The sequence below is a fragment of the Callithrix jacchus genome, chromosome 11 (assembly GCF_049354715.1).
Source record: "Callithrix jacchus isolate 240 chromosome 11, calJac240_pri, whole genome shotgun sequence".
Lineage (NCBI taxonomy): Eukaryota > Metazoa > Chordata > Mammalia > Primates > Cebidae > Callithrix > Callithrix jacchus.
Genome location: NC_133512.1, coordinates 15,458,992 through 15,476,588, shown reverse-complemented (window position 1 = coordinate 15,476,588; position 17,597 = coordinate 15,458,992). Strand labels below are relative to the sequence as shown.

At 39.7% G+C, this 17,597-nt stretch overlaps 1 protein-coding gene across 1 annotated transcript in view; it reads left to right on the top strand.

Annotated features, from left to right (window-relative positions):
• Positions 1-17,597, top strand: part of PKD1L1 (polycystin 1 like 1, transient receptor potential channel interacting) — a 180,849-nt gene that overhangs the window by 33,225 nt on the left and 130,027 nt on the right. The window contains exons 8-9 of the mRNA XM_035253357.3: positions 559-728; positions 1,782-2,101. Coding sequence (XP_035109248.3) covers positions 559-728; positions 1,782-2,101 — 490 coding nt within the window. The remainder of the gene's footprint in view (positions 1-558; positions 729-1,781; positions 2,102-17,597) is intronic.

Sequence of the window (17,597 nt, the reverse complement as noted above, 5' to 3'; positions counted from 1 at the left end):
CCGCTGAATTTAACGCGTCTGGGAGACTCACCCGTATGTAGGCAGCCGCAGAGTTTGCAGTGAACCCTATTTTGCCTTTCTACGTCATTTGGATACTGCTCAAGCAGTTGAAAGGAATCACTAAAATTTGTCACCACAGTAAGGGAAAAGGGACTTTACATTTTTGCCATCTGCAAGAGCATCATCTCTCAGCTGACAGACAACCTTAGAGAATTATAGATGGGCTCATGAAATTGCTAATTTTCTGTTGGCTTAGCTGAGGGGGTAACATGAATTTCTGATACTAAGCAGCCCTGACATTCCTGATAACACATGCCTCATAGTTCTATCTGGTACCACCTGGGCACTGGCTTAGCTAGCATGCCAGAAAGTATGAATCCTACCACTCTCGAGAAAGCACCAATGCCCGGGGCCAATTTGTGGTCACCCACCCAGTAGCAGAGACCTCCGCAGCAGTGAGGCTCTTTATTAAATTGGCTTTTTGAGCATGGAGGACATCAAGTGCTCATGCCAGATGAGGCCATTCAATAAACCCTGAGCTGTTCTTAAACTTTTAAGGTCCAGGGCACCTCTTCTGCGGCAGCTCCCTGCAGCCTGAAGATGGAGGCTTCCTGCTGTGTCCTGAGACTGCTGCGCTGTGCAGAGGATGTGGCCTCAGGGCTCCTTCCGGGGACTGTCACGATGGAGACGCCCACCAAGGCAGCCAGACCTATTCAAACCAGCACCCAGTGAGTACCCCTGTGGCCAGTTTCTCATTTTCCCACTTCTCCCAGAAGGTAAGGTGAAAGAGTTGTAGAGGCCAGCACCACTTCTCCGTCCCCAGTCTGGAGCCATGCCCAATCTGTTGGTGATTTTAGTGTCTTCATTATTTGCTTTAATTATACTTGCAGTCGAGTCCAGTGATTTTCAAGTCACCATGCTGTGGATGTAACTGGCCACTGTTTGCCATCAGAGACCCATGCCACGGTTGCCTTTATGCTTCCCGTCAATCATGTACTGAAACTGAGGCGTTGTCTGACTGTTTGTATTTTTAACCGGACGTGCGCAACACACTGGGAGAGGGAAAAAATACATGGGAGCATGAGAATTGGCCATTTAGATACTTCAGCCATTTCTACCTCCATGATCTTTCTTTTCCTGCTTTCTTTAATCTTTCATTTATACTGCCAGCTACGTAATGGCACCAATACCACATGCTTCACTCAAGACCAGCTTTTAACACATAAATGATGATCATGGAAGTCTTGTGTGATTGGAAGCTGAAGCTTGAGTATCCTAAACTATTCCCCGCCCCCCAACAGATTTGTAGCACAAGAAACCAGGAAGAAATGTAGAAAGGATGGCACCCCCCGTCACGTGGAGCTTTTTGCAAAAACACAGGAGGTAGTGACTTGTGGGAGATGCCATCTTTCATGTACATTAAATCAGTGATGAAAGAAACTCTACATTTTACTATTATTAATGTAGCTAGAACAGTGACTCCCAAATTTTTGCTGACCTCAGAGTCACCTGGGGGCTTGCTGTCCCCACCCCAGTTTCTGACCCAGTGGGTCTGGGGTGGATCGAGAATTTGCATGTCTCACAAGTGCCCAGGTGATGCTGATGCTGCTGGCCCTGTGACCCTGCTCTGAGAACCAGTGGAAGTGAAGCCTTTCATCAGGTTTCTCAGACTTGGCTTCTAGTTGACTGGGCCCAGGACAGGCTGCTTGGCTTCTGCCCTCCTACCTCCCCTGGTGATGTCCACTATCATGAAATCCGAAGCCTTTCTCTCTCTCCCACAGCTCTCATGACCTTCCACCTGGTACTCTTCACACCCCCAGCTTCACAGCGTCGCAGCCTGGTCCTGAGAGCTTCTATCCTCCTCAGCATCCTCCTGTGGCCATCCTAGCTCAAAATCCTGATGACTCCATGAACCCTGTTATCAATTGCTTCCTAGAAATGGAAACCTGGGCGCCTCCAAATTTGGGATTCCGTGTGCACATGGCTTCTGGAAAGCCTATTTGTCTAATGATGGATTTTGGGGACAGCTGTGGGGTTGAAATGAGGCTACAGAACATGTCTGAGGCAATGGTGGTGACTGCCTACCACCAGTACTCAAAAGGTAAGGTGCACAGTGTCCTTATCAGGAGCCTGGGAAGGAGATCCTGAGCTAGAGGACTCAAGAGGCAGTATTGGGAATAGAAAGGGAACCCTATTCCATTTCTCTGGACTCAGCCAACCTTCCTGGCTCCAAGAGCAGTAGCTCATTGGCACATTGTGCACATAGGTGGGTCTGTGCACTGTGTTTTGCACTGTGGCCAACTCTACATACTTCATTGCATTTAATCTTTCCACCTGTCCTGTGAGGTAGGGGTGGTGAGGCTGAGAGATGTGTCCTGAGGTTACAAAGCTAATGCTTTTGTAACTGGCATTTCATCCCATGCAGAGGCAGAATTGTGAAAATAACTATTGAAAAATTACTTAAGTTGTCCTTCAAGTACATGCACACACATACACACACACGCAATATTGTATACAAATCCTTCTGCACTAAAGTTTCCAACATTTTCTAGTCTCAACCAAAGTAAGAAAAAAAATGTACATTCCAGTGTTGGATACAGGCTACTCAACCACTAAACCCCTGGAGACGATGACTGAGGGTGGGAGATGAGTGGAGGGTTCTAATACTTTCCTACTTGCTGATAGGACTTCATTTTTACTTTTTTTTTTTCTTTCTTCCTTCTTTTTTTTTTTTTTTGAGATGAAGTCTTGTTCTGTTGCCCAGGCTAGAGTGCAGTGGCGCAAGCAACCTCCACTTCCCAGGTTCAAGGGATCCTCTCACCTCTGTCTCCCAAGTAGCTGGGATTACAGGTGCATGCCACCATGCCCAGATAATTTTTTGTATTTTTAGTAGAGACTGGGTTTTACTACATTGGCCTGGCTGGTCTCAAACTCCTGACCTCAAGTGATCTGCCCGCCTGGGCCTTCCAAAGTCCTGGGATTACCAGTGTGAGCCACTGTACCTGCCCCTCTCTTTTTTCTAAGTTACTTTTTGAGCATGGTACATTCTCGTGGTGTAAACTCCCACATTCTAGAAGTATATATAGTAAAAAGTCCTTTTCTATTGACCCATAGTCAACTAGTCTTCTATTTCCTATATCTTTTATGTGTATAAGCAAGTATAAATGTTCTTTCCTTTCTGCAAATGGAAGTATACCATGCACAGTGTCCCACTTAAATGCATTTGCTTAAATGCAAATTCATATCCAGACAGGCTCCCCTATCTACACAGAAAGAGCTTCCCTGGCTTTTGGTGTGGTTGCTGAGTAGTGCATTAATTTAATGCACCAAATCTACTCAACTATTTCTTTTTATTGGTGGGCATTGAAATTATTTCTGATCTTTCAGTATTGCAAGCAACATTGCAGTGAATGATGACATGTGTATGTCGTTTAATGGAAAGGCAAGATTATTGCCTCAAATGCTATGTGCATCTGTAATTGATAGTTATTGCCAAACTGCTTTTAAATAGGACTCTTGGCCAGTTTACATTCCTGTGAACAATGTAGAGATCAATACAACAAGTAAAAACAGTATCTCTCTGAAGTTTTAAAATTTGCATTTTATTAGTTTTATCCTTGTCAACTGCCAGTATATGACCATATTCAACCAACCAGAGCACTTTCACAGTTCCATCTCATATGGGGTTTTGACGAGTTCTTTTAGTTATTAAGAAAATGTGTCCTTTTATTATATGTTGCAAATATTTTGTTTTTCAGTTTGTCATTTGTATTTTGGTTTTACTTACAGTTTTTTTTTCTTTTCATGTAGGAATTTTTAACTTTTATTAAGTATACTTTATCAACCTTTTATTTAATGGTTTCTGAGTTTTACATTGTAATTAGAAATGCTTTCCTTTCTCTAAGTTTATGGAACAATTCTCTTGTGATTTCTCCTAGAGTTTTATTATTCTGTCTTTCCATTTAAATATTGAATGCATTTGAATGTATATCCTAGCATAAAGCCTGCATTGTAGATTCCATTTGACTGTTTCCTGAAAGGCCACCCATTTGGCTCAGGGTCATTTGCTGGAAGATTCTGTTGCCACACTGATGGGGTGAGCTAGCTCTACCTACGCTGCTTTCCTCTCTGCCCTCAGATGGTTTGCTGGCTTCCCTTGTCACTCATCTTCTCTGGCATTATTCTTGCCATTTTTGCTTGTTCATTTTTCCACATGAACTTTAGACTCACACTGACTAGTATAAAAATATCTTATTGGTATTTTTATTTAAATGATGTGTTGATGAAAAGAGTCAAACTAAGTAAAATGTTTGAAGAGATTTGTTCTGAGCCAAATATGAGAGAACCGTGGCCTGAGGCACAGCCTCAAGAGGTTTAAAGAACTTGTGCCCAAGATGGTCATGCTACAGCCTGGTTTTATACATTTTAGGGAGATGTAAGACATCAATCAAATACACCTAAGGTGTACATTGGTTCTGTCGAGAAAGGTGGGACAACTCAAAGATGGAGGTGGGAGGAGGCTTCCAGCTCATGGGTGGATGCAAAGATTTTCTGATTGGCAATTAGTTGAAAGAGTTAAGTATTATCTAAAGACCTGGAATTAATAGAAAAAAGTATCCGGGTAAAATAAGGGGTGGTGAAGACCAAAGTTTTTATTATGCAGACAAAGCCTCCAGGTAGTTGCCTGCAGAGAGAGTAGATTGTAAATGTTTCTTATCAGTCTTTAAAACGTGCGGACTCTGTTGATTCTGTCCTAGATCAGGAAAAGATCTGGAAAGGGAAGGGGATTCGCTACAGAAAATAGATTTCCCTCTCACGATACAGCTTTGTAAGACCATTTCAACCTGTCAGAGACATATATTTTGGGATAAAATACTTCAGTTTCTTTCAGGGCCTGCTATGTGTCATGTCATGTTGGTATCTTATTGCAACAAAAAGTCTGTTTTGTCATTCTTTTTTTTTTTTTTTTTTTTTTTGGTGGGGGGAGGAAGGGAGAAGGACGGTAGGGAGGAAGGAAGGGATGAAGGAAGGAAGGAAGGGAGGAAGCGGGGAGGGAGGGAGGGAGGGAGGGAGGGAGGGAGGGAGGGAAGGGAAGAAAGGAAATCAAGCAATGAAAGAGACATTGCCGACCTGGATCTAGCGGTTTACAAGTTGATTTCTTTTTTTTTGAGAGAAGGAAAGAAAAAAAAATAATAAGTAAAGGAGAGGAAGAAAGAGGAGAGAAAGAGGGAGAGTAAATGGAAATATTGCTTTATTTTGAAAAAAATTGGGTGTTAATAATGGCCAATCAATGTTTCATTTAAACTAATGGGTAGGTGTGATGTGGTATTGACAAGAATGTATATTTTGTGTATTTGAAGTGGGGAGCTCTATAAATATTTATTAAGTTTTCTTGTTCCAGATCTGAGTTCGAGTCCTTGATATCCTTATTAATTTTCTGTCTCATTGAATCTAAGTCTCCTATCTGGGTGTTAGGATCGTTAGCTCTTGTTGTTGCATTGATCCTTTTACCACTATACCTTTGTTGCTTTAAAATCTATTTTATCCGATACAAGAATTGCTACTCCTGCTTTTTATTTATTTATTATTTATTTTTGCTCTCCATTTGGTTGGTAAATCTTTCTCCATCCCTTTGTTTTGAGTCTTTGTGTATCCTTGCATGTGAAACAGGTCTGGATGTAACATGCCGTTGGGTTTTGGCTGTGTTTTTTGATTGGGAATTTAGTCAATTTAAATTTAGGGTTACTGCCATTTGATGTTGACTGGCTGTTTTATCCATTCGTTGGTGTAAATTCTTCTTTATGTTGGTGCTCTTTATTTTTTGGTGTATTTTTAGAAAGGCTAATACTGGTTGTTTCTTTCTGTGTGTAATGCTTCTTTCAGAAGCTCTTGTAAAGCAGGCCTGGTGGTAATAAAATTGCTGAGTTCTTGCTTGTTCATAAAAGATTTTATTTTTCCTTCAGTTGTGAAGCTTAGTTTGGCTGGATATGAAATTCTGGGCTGAAGGTTCTGTTCTTTGAGGATGTTGAATATTGGCCCCCACTCTCTTCTGGCCTGTAGAGTTTCTGCTGAGAGATCTGCTGTAAGTCTGATAGGCTTGCCTTTGTGGGTTATCTGACCTTTCTCTCTGGCTGCCCTTAGTATCCTCTCCTTCGTTTCAACCCTGGTGAATCTAACGATTATGTGCCTTGGGGTTGCTCTTCTTGAGGAATATCTCTGTGGTGTTCTCTGTATTATCTGGGGTTGAATGTTGACCTGCTTTGCTAGTTTAGGAAAATTTTCCTGAATAATATCCTGAAGGGTATTTTCCAGCTTGGATTCATTCTCTCCGTCGCATTCAGGTACACCTATCAAAGGTAAATTTGGTCTTTTCACATAGTCCCACATTTCTTGGAGACTTTGCTCATTCCTTTTTATCCTTTTTTCTCTAATCTTTTCTTCACGTTTTATTTCATTAAGTTGGACTTTGACTTCTGATATCCCTTCTTCTGCTTGAACAATTCGAGTGTTTAAACCTGTGCATACTTCTCTGAGTTCCTGTATTGTATTCTTCAGTTCCATTAATTCACTCATACTCCTCTCTAAGTTGTCTATTCGCAATAGGATTTCATCAAACCTTTTTTCAAAGTTCCTAGTTTCTTTACGTTGGGCTACAACATGTTCTTTTAACTCACCGAAGTTTGTTATTATCCATTCCTTGAAGAGTGATTCTGTCATCAGGAGGTGCTCGTTCTCCATCAAGCCTTGTTCCATTGTTGATGTGGAACTGTGATCATCTTTAGAGGGAGAGGCGTTCTGACTTTGAGTATTCTCAGCTTTTTTACGCTGGTTTCTTCCCGTCATTGTAAATTTATCCTCCTGTCGTCTTTGAAATTACCAACTTTCAGATTAGGTCTCTTGAGTGGACGTCCAGGTTGTTAGTTCCCAGGGCCAGAGCAGCGGCGTTAAAACTGATGGTGCTTTTCTGCCCAGGATTCTCCTGTCGGGCTTCCTTCTTGTTTCCGTAGTAGGTGACTCTGCCTTCCCGGGGCTCCAAACCTCGGTCAGAAGGGGAACCAGTCCTGTTTACTCTGCGCCGAGTGCTGCCGCGCCGAGGTGCCGGTGGAACCGCTGCGCCGACCACGAGAGTCGCGCTGGCGACTCGTGTGTTTCCACCACTGGGGGATCTTCTGCTCCGTGAGCGACCAGAATTTGTCTGAAAGTGTGGCGTTCTCTAGTTCTCCGCGCCTTCCCTGAGAGCTGCAATCCCGGGATGTTAGCGATCGGCCATCTTGGATCGTTCTCTCTGTTTTGTCATTCTTAAGGCCTCTGTTTAACTGTTAGTGCTGGTCACTTGTGCCTGAATTCCAAAGGGAGGAGGGTATCATGGGGCGCGTCTGACTCACCCTTCCCATCATGGCCTGAACTTGTTTTCACGTCAACTTTGGAATGTGCTTGGCCAAAAGGAGGGGTTCATTCAGTCGGTTGGAGGGCTTAGAATTTTATTTTTGGTTTACAGATGTTTAATTTACAAGTTAATTTATGCAGAGTCTTTATATGCAAGATCTCCCCCCGCATGCACTGCCCTGTTCCTATCCATTTTTCTATATATCTTTCTTTAAAAGTATTTTAAACATTTTTGTTTCTTATTTTCTTTTCTGTTTTAATAGAAATGAGAGTCTCACTCTATTGAGCAAGCTGGTCTCAAACTCCTGGCCTCAAGTGATCCTACAGCCTCAGCCTCCCAAAGTGTTGGGATTACAGGCATGAACCACTGCACCCAGCCTGAACATTTCTTTATATGGAATTTACATGTTTCTTGTATGATACTTTATTTTTTGTACTATTTTAGTATAAAAGGGATATTTTTTCCCGTTTTGTTCCCAAACTCGTTGTCGTTGGTATATGGAAGAGCTGCTCCTATTTGCTATTGATTTTGGATTCTCCTCTCACTGAATTCTCATGTTGTTTATAGTTATCTTGAAGTGTATTCTTTAGCGTTTTTCAGCTATGTAAACATATTAATTATGAATGGTGATTATCAACTTCTCATTTCCAATTTGACATCTCCAGTTTCTTTCTCTTGTTTAATTACAATGACTGGTACTGCCAAGATAGTGTTAAATGAGATAGATGATGATGGGCATGTCAGTCTCAAAATCCTTCCGGTGTTTTTGAACTGCCTTTGCAGAATTATAAGTAATAAGAGAAATCTGGCCTGACTGACTCCATCTTGCTTCTAACTTCACAGACTAAATAATTTTTTACTTATTCTAATGCAAAGGCCAAGATTATTATGAGGATTTAGTTTAGCATTAAACTTGGAGGCAAAGGAAACTGACACCCTCCTTATCTGCAGATTAAAGCCACATTCATAAGGCATGGTTAAAATTATGTTGGGGGTTCGGACTTTGCTAATGAGCAGGCATAGTTAAAAAATAACCTGCCATTGCTCAGTTTGTGTTTCTAAAGGTTGTCTGTTGCCCCAGTCATGTAACTGGGGGTTGCAAAATGTGTAACTTTCCCAACAACTCCTATAGATAACATCACTATTGTGAAACCTAAAGATCTGATCTTCCAGATTTTTTTTAGATTTAACATTTCAGTAGACCAAGAGAGGCCATCTGGTTCTGAGACTACCCCCTCACATCCCCGCCAAGGAACTAACCCAACTGCACAAAGACAGTTTGAGATGATCCTGTGATTTCATCCCAGTTGTTCAGCCAATCATTTGTTCCAGTTTCCCAGAACCCTGCTGGGAAAGTACTTTTTTGCAAAACCCCAGTCTCCAAATTCTGGGGGTGACAAGTCCAAGAATATTTTCCCTGTTGTCCTTGCTTGGCAGGTCTGTGATTATTACATTCTTTGCTGCAACACTTGCTGTTCTCATTAGTCTTTTCAGGGCAGTGGGAAAGAGGAACCCATCAGGCTGTGACAGTTTTTCATTAAACTTGATACTAGATTTGGACAGTTATAATTTGTCATGTAAAGGAAGTTTTCATCTTTTCCTGTCTTAATGAAGACTTTAAAAAAAATCAAGAGTTGTTGATTTTGTTAAATTCTCTCCAGCATCTGTGACGCTGATCTGATAACTTTCTTCTTTGCTTCTTTAGAACTACAAATATCATGTGTTATATTAGCCAATATCTTATTGACTCATTCTTGAATTCCTAGGGGTGAAAAACACTTGATTTTGGTGAATTACTTTTCGGTTATGCTGCTGAGTTCAGTTTTCTAACATATTATGCTTGATTCTTCCACTGGTCTTTGTGAATGGCACTGGCTTCAGTCACTGATTTTATTTATTTATTATTTTGTCAGAGTAGACACAGATTTATTGAAGACAATTCACAGAGTAAGAGTGGGCTTGAGCAAGTGGCTGGCTGCTCAAGGGCCCCCTCAATTAGGGTTATTTTAAAAAATGTTTTTTTATTTCCTCAATTAGGCTTTTAAAAATGTTTTTGTATTATAAAAAACATTTTTATAAATGTTGAACATATATATATATATATCACAGTTTATCCACTCATTGATTGATATGCATTGAGTTGGTTCCATGTTTTTGAAATTGTGAATTGTGCTGCTATAAACATGCATTGCAAGTACCTTTTTCATATGACTTCTTTTCCTCTGGGTAGATAACCAGTAGTGGGATTGCTGGATCAAATCGTAGTTCTACTTTTAGTTTCTTAAGGAATCTCCACACTGTTTTCCATAGTGGTTTACATTCCTACCAGCAATGTAGAAGCATTTCCTGTTGACTACATCCACACTGACATTTACTATTTTTTTATTGTTTTGATTATAGCTATTCTTGCAGGAGTAAGGTAGTGTCGTGTTGTGGTTTTGATTTTGCATTTCCCTGATCATTAGTGATGTTGAGCTTTTTCTCATATGTTTCTTGGCCATTTGTATACCTTTTTCTGAGAATTGTCTAATCATGTCCTTAGCCCACTTTTTGATGGGATTGTTTGTTTTTTTCTTGTTGATTTGTTTGACTTCATGTAGATACTGGATATTAGTCCTTTGTCAGATGTATAGATTGTGAAGATATTTTTCCCTGTCTATGGGTTGTCTGTTTACTCTGCTGACTGTTTCTTTTGCCATGCAAATTCTCTTTAGTTTAATTAAGTCCCAACCATTTATCTTTGTTGTTACTGCATTTGCTTTTGGGTTCTTGGTCATGAAGTCCTTGCCTAAGCCAATGTCTAGAAGGGTTTTTCCAATGTTTTCTTCTAGAATTTTTATAGTTTCAGGTCTTAAATGCTTAATCCATTTTGAGTTGATTTTTGTATAAGGTGCGAGATGAGGATCCAGTTTCATTCCCTACATGTGGCTAGCCAATTATCCCAGCACCATTTTTTGAAAAGGATATCCTTTCCCTACTTTATGTTGTTGTTTGCTGTGTCGAAGATCAGTTGGCTGTAAGTGTTTGGGTTTATTTCTGGGATCTCTATTCTGTTCCATTGGTCTATGTGCTTATTTTTATACCAGTACCATGCTATTTTAGTGACTATGGCTTTATAGTATACTTTGAAGTCGGGTAATATGATGCCTCCAGATTCATTTTTTTTTTTTGCTTAGTCTTGCTTTGACTGTGCAGGCTCTTTTTTGGTTCCATATGAATTTTAGAATTGTTTTTTTCTAATTCTGTGAAGATGATGGTGGTATTTTAATGGGAATTGCATTGAATTTGTAGATTGCTTTTGGCATTATGGTCATTTTCACAATATTGATTCTACCTATCCATGAGCATGGGATGTGTTTCCATTGTTTCTGTCATCCATGATTTTTTTCAGCAGTGTTTTGTAGTTTTCCTTGTAGTGGTCTTTCACTACCTTGGTTAGGTATATTCTTAAGATTTTTGTTTTTGTTTTGCAGCTGTTTTAAAAGGGGTTGAGTTCTTGATTTGATTCTCAGCTTGGTCTCTGTTGATATATAGAAGACCTACTCATTTGTGTACATTAATTTTGTATCCAGAAACTTAGCTGAATTCTTTTATCAGTTCTAGGAGCTTTTTGGATGAGTCTTTAGGGTTTTCTAGGTATACAATCATATTATCAGAAAACAGTGACAGTTTGACTTCCTCTTTGCTGATTTGGATGCCCTTTATTTCTTTCTCATGCTTGATCTGGCTAGGACTTCCAGTACCATGTTGAAGAGGAATGGTGAGAGTGGGCATCCTTGTCTTGTTTCAGTTCTGAGAGGGAATGCTTTCAACTTTTCCCTATTCAGTATTATGTTGGCTGTGGGTTTACCATAGCTGGCTTTTATTATATTGAGGTATGTCCCTTGTATGCTGATTTTGCTGAGGATTTTAATCATAAAAGGATGCTGGATTTTGTTGAATGCTTTTTCTGCATCTGATAAGATGATCATACAATTTTTATTTTTAATTCTGTTTACATGGTATATCACATTTATTGACTTGCATATATTAAACCATACCTGCATCCCTGGTATGAAACCCACTTGATCATGGTGGATTATCTTTTTGATATGTTGGATTCAGTTAGCTAGTATTTTAAGGATTTCAGCACCTATATTCATCAGGGATATTGGTCTATAGTTTTCTTTTTTGGTTATATCCTTTCCTGGTTTTGATATTAGGGTGATACTGGCTTCATAGAATAATTTAGGGAGGGTTTCCTCTTTATCTTGTAGAATAGTGTCAATAGGATTGGTACCAATTCTTTGAATGTCTGGTGGAATTCTCCTCTGATTTCGTCTGGACCTGGACTTTTTGTTGTTTTTGGTAATTTTTAAGTTACCGTTTCAATCTTGCTGCTTGTTATTGGTCTGGTCAGGGTATCTAATTCTTCCTGACTTAAGCTAGTAGGGTTGTATCTTTCCAGGAATTTATCCATCTCTTCTAGGGTTTCTAGTTTATGTGCATTAAAGGTGTTCATAGTAGCCTTGAATCATCTTTTGTATTTCTGTGGCATCAGTTGTGATATCTCTTGTTGTATTTCTTATTGAGCTTATTTGGATTTTCTGTCTTCTTGGTTAATCTTGCTAATGATCTATCAATTTTATTTATTTTTTCAAAGAACCAACTTTTTGTTTTATTTATCTTTTGTATTTTTTGTTTATTTCAATTCATTTAGTTCTGCTCTGATCTTGGCTGTTTCCTTTCTTCTGCTGAGTTTGGGTTTGATGTATTCTTGTTTCTCTAGTTCCTTGGGGTGTGACCTTAGAATGTCAGTTTTTGTGCTCTTTCAATCTTCTTGATGTAGGCGTTTATGGCCATGAACTTTCCTCTTAGCACTGGCTTTGCTGTGTCCCAGAAGTTTTGATACATTGTGTCACTATTGTTCAGTTTGAAGAATTTTTAACTTTCCATCTTGATTTCATTTTTGACCCAGTGATCATTCAGGAGCAGGTTATTTAGTTTCCGTATATTTCATGGTTTTGAAAGTTCCTTTTGGAGTTGATTTCCAATTTTATTCCACTGTGGTCTGAAAGAGTGCTTGATATAATTTCAATTTTCTTAAATGTATTGAGGCTGTTTTGTGGCCTACCTTATGTTCTATCTTGGAGAAAGTTCTATGCGCTGTTGCATAGAGTATATATTTTGTGGTTGTTGGATGGAATGTTTTGTACATATCTTTTAAGTCTATTTGTTCCAGGGTATAGTTTAAATTCATTGTTTTTTGTTGACTTTCTGTCTTGATGACCTGTGTAGTGCTATCAGTGGAGTATTGAAGTCCCCCACTAGTGTTGCTGTGTATCTCATTTCTTAGGTCTGTTAGTAATTGTTTTATAAATTTGGGAGCTCCAGTGTTAGGTGTATATACGTTTAGGATTGTGATATTTTCCTGTTGGACAAGCCCTTTTATCATTATATAATGTCCTTCTTTGTCTCTTTTAACTGCTGTTGCTTTAAAGTTTGTTTTGTCTGATATGAAAATAGCTACTCCTGCTCACTTTTGGTGTCCATTCACTTGAAATGTTTTTTTCTGCCACTTTACCTTAAGTTTGTGAGAGTCCCTATGTGTTTGGTGAGTCTCTTGAAGGCAGCAGATAGTTGTATCCTTTAAGTGGAGCATTTAGGTCATTTACATTCAATGTTAGTATCAGGATGTGAGGTACCATTCCATTCATCATGCTATTTTTTGCCTGTGTATCTTGGTTATTTGTTTTTTAAATTGTAGTTTTGTTTTATAGGTTCTTTGAGATTTATGCTTTAAAGAGGTTCTGTTTTGGTGTGTTTCCAGGATTTTCTTCAAGATTTGGAGCTCCTTTTAGCTTTTCTTATAGTGGTACCTTGGTAGTAGTGAATTCTCTTGGCATTTGTTTGTCTGAAAAAGACTGTATCTTTCCTTCATACATGAAGCTTAGTTTCACTGAAAACAAATCCTTAGCTGATGATTGTTTTGTTTGAAGAAGCTGAAAATAGGGCCCCAAACCCTTCTAGCTTGTATGGTTTCTGCTGAGAAATCTGCTGCTAATCTGATAGGTTTTTCTTTAGAGGTTATCTGGTGCTAGTGTTTCATAGCTCTTAAGATTCTTTTCTTCGTCTTAACTTTAGATTACTTGAGGACAGTGTACCTAGGCAATGATCTTTTTGCAATGAATTTCCCAGGTGTTCTTTTGCTTCTTTTTTTTGAGATGGAGTCTTGCTATGTTGCCAGGCTGTAGTGCAGTGGCGCAATCTCGGCTCACTGCAATATCCACCTTCCAGGTTCAAATGATTCTCCTGCCTCAGCCTCTCAAGTAGCTGGGACTACAGGCATGTACCACCATGCCAAGCTAATTTTTGTATTTTTAGTAGAAACGGGGTTTCACCTTGCTGGCCAGGATGGTGTCCATTTCTTGACCTTGTGATCTGCTTACTTGGCCTCTCAAAGTGCTGGGATTGCAGGTGTGAGCCACTGTGCCCATCCTTGTGCTTCTTGTATTTGGATGTCTGGGTCTCTAGCAAGGCTGAGGAAGTTTATTCCCCTCAATTATTCCCCTGAATATGTTTTCCAGACTTTCAGATTTCTGCTCTTCCTCAGCAACATTGATTATTCTTAGGTTTGGTCATTTAACATAATTCCAGACTTCTTGGAGGCTTTGTTCTTATTTATTTATTTATTTATTTATTTATTTGTCTCTGTTGGATTTGGTTAATTCAAAGACCTTGTCTTTGAGCTCTGAATTTCTTTCTTTCACTTGTTCAATTCTACTGCTGGGACTTTTCAGAGCATTTTGAGTTTCTGTAAGTGTGTCTCTTGTTTCCTGAAGTTTTGATTGTTTTTTCTTCATGCTATCTATTTCCTCAGGTATGTCTCCCTTCACTGCTTGTATAATTTTTTGGATTTTATTACATCGGGATTTGCCTTTCTCTGGTGCCTCCCTGATTAGCTTAATGACTAACCTCCTGAATTCTTTTTCAGTTAAAAAAAAAAATAATAATAATAATCAGGGATTTCTTCCTGATTTGGGTTCATTGTTGGTGAGATAGTGTGATTTTTGGGGGTGTTAAAGAACCTTGTTATGTCATATTACCAGAGTTGGCTTTCTGGTTCCTTCTCATTTGGGCAGGCTGTATCGGAGGGAAAGTCTAGGGCTAAAGGCTGTCGTTCAGATTGTTTTGTCCCACAGGGTGTTCCCTTGACGTAGTACTCTCCTCCTTTTCCTATGGGTGTAGCTTCCTGAGAGCTAAGTTGTAGTGATTGTTATCTCTCTTTTGGATCTAGTCACCCAGCAAGTCTACCAGGTTCCAGGCTGGTACTGGGGATTGTCTGCACAGAGTCCTGTGATGTGAACTATTTGTGGGTATCTCAGCTATGGATACCAGCACAGCATTTGGGGTGTCTCCTGGGTCCTGCAGGAGCAATCTGCTTCCTTTGGAGGGTCTGTGGTTCCTCTCGGGTTTCCTGATTTATTCTTGCAGTTGTTCTGGAGCAAAAATTCACCACATGAGCCTCCACACGCTGCACTGTCGGTCCACGTGGGAGCTGCAATCTAGTCCTGCCTCCCATCCACCGTGATCCCCCTTTATTTAGTTATTTTTAAGAGTAGACTAAAGCACCTAAACCTTAGAACCCAAGTTCCAATTAATGAATAGGTCAACTCTAGAAAAATTCAGATGGTAACAGCAAGACCTGATTCTAAATGCTAAAACCCTTAAAGGCATTTGCAAATGCGTTTGAAAAATAGTCCGATTTTCCTGTTGCCTCATTACAGCTTTTCTCCTCAAAGACAGGTAGATAGATAGGTACTGGGTCACATTCACACAACTGGTGCAGAACAATTTCTAGTCATTGTTTTTTGTGCAATGGTTTTTATATTTAATATCAGTGCTATGTGAAAGTTTATTTTTTATTTGTCTGGAAACAGTTTAAATAGCATCAGAAATACATATTCTATTTTGAAGAATTTTCTTATTAGCCCTCTGGAACTGATACTTTCTTCTCATTGCCTTTGAAGTAGCTCATTGACACCTTCCTCTATTTCTTCTATGGAAATTCATCTGGTAAGAATTTCAATTTCTCCACCAGTTGGATCTTTCAAGTTACTTTTTCTCGTATAATAATTATCTATTTAATCTAGGCTTTTACATTTGCATAGAGGTGAGCAAAATAGGCTTTTAAACTATAAGAGCCTATTTTAATTGGTATCTATAGTTACTTTCTTCTATCATTTTAATTTTATTTTATGTCTTCTTCTTTCCTTAATTGGTTGGGTAAATTTTCATTAGTTTATTTAAAGAACTAGCTTTCAGATTTTGTTTATTCCACATTTTCCCCTAGTTTATTAAGGTCCGCTTTTTTCTTCCTTTTGCTTTTATAGGTATTCTTTCCTTCTTTTACCTTTTCTTTTTTTTTTTTTTTTGAGACGGAGTTTCGTTGTTGTTACCCAGACTGGAGTGCAATGGCACGATCTCGGCTCACCGCAACCTCTGCCTTCTGGGTTCTTCTCCTGCCTCAGCCTCCTGAGTAGCTGGGACTACAGGCGCACACCACCATGCCCAGCTAATTTTTGTATTTTTAGTAGAGACGGGGTTTCACCATGTTGACCAGGATGGTCTTGATCTCTTGACCTCGTGATCCACCCGCCTTGGCCTCCCAAAGTGTTGGGATTATAGGCATGAGCCACCGCGCCTGGCTACATTTTCAATTGGATATTTCTACCTAAAAAGAAGCAGAGGCACAAAATATAATTTTTAAAAGTTTACTTGTACCAAAATGAAAACAGCTGTCAGGAAGACTCAGACCCCAGTAACCTTGGATAAGAGCTTCTTTATGCCTTTGTCACAAGAATGTTTTTAAAAGCAAAAAGAGGCCACAGGGAGTGGGCTGATATAAAGCTGTTGGTCAGGAATTTTCATTGGTTTACAGAGATGGCATTGCTTTGTGATTGGCTATGCACTGTATCGGTTACAGTGTCCTGTGTGTGCCATTGTTAGATTAATTTATAGCTAGCAGTTTCAAGACAGGATTCCTCAGCCCAACAAGGGAAGTAGAATGTGACAGCTATCTCGTTCCCATGAGCCTCTGGGGACTGATCATTTAGAGGAGGTTTGCATTCCTCAGAAAAAAAGCTTCTTTTCTTTCCCAGATGCTAAATGAGTTATTTACATTTAAAATTTTCACATCATGTGACCTCTTTTGTGAATTGCTTTCATTATTAATTTCTAGTTTTAATATAGCATGATAAACACATATTTTCTCTGCTGTTTTAACATTTTTTAAGTCTTGATGTTTTCTGTATGGCTTAAAACATGGTCAGTGTTAGGGATAAAAATCCATGGCTGCTCAGGAGGTTACAGGCAGCTGCAGCCCCGTGTCTCTCCTGTACAGTGAGTGTGGGCTGGCTCCAGGTATCTACCATTTGCTAAGCCCCTTTGCTCACCCTCTTCTGTCGTCCTCATCACCACACCACACCCACCAGTGGGAAAAGCTGATGAGGAAGAGGGAATGTTGGGGAGGGGGAGAAGAAAAGAGAGAAAGAGAGGGAGGAGGGGGAGAGAAAGGAAAACAGATGGAGAGAGAGGAAGAGAGAGGCAAACATTGGGTCAGATGAGGTTGAGGATCAGGATTCTAGGTGATCCTCCCACATGGCTGGCCCTCTGTCCTGAGAAGGAAGACATAACCTTTATGTCTCTTTACCCTTTTCACTGCAAATCCCAATTCCTTGAATAACCTAAGCGGCCCAAGCCTCTTCCTTTGTGTCTTCTGCCCTGCCTTGCCTGGGGTCCTCTGCAGCATGGCTGTCCCTCCCACATCATCACACAGCCACTCACAATTTGGGGCATTCTTTCTTCTGGCACCTTTTAGAATCACTGTCCTAGAGGTTTCTCTATAACGGAGTTGGCTTTGCTGTGTGAATCATTCTGATCATTCTTATTTGAGATACATGAGTGTAGTGATTTGGTCTTTATGAAATCACAGATGTTTGTCATATTTTACATTATGGGTTCTGTGTACATTTTTAAATGCATTTCATTAAAGAGTTCTTTCTTTCTTGTGTATGTTCATCTGAGTTGGCCTTCTGATACTTGAAAGGTTTGTGCCTTGTTTTAGTCGACCCCTTTTATTTGTAAAATGTCCTTATCCCTCTGCTTCTTTAGAGTAACCATTCATTACCTACCATGAGCATTGATGAAATTAGCTTATTCCCCAGCTTCC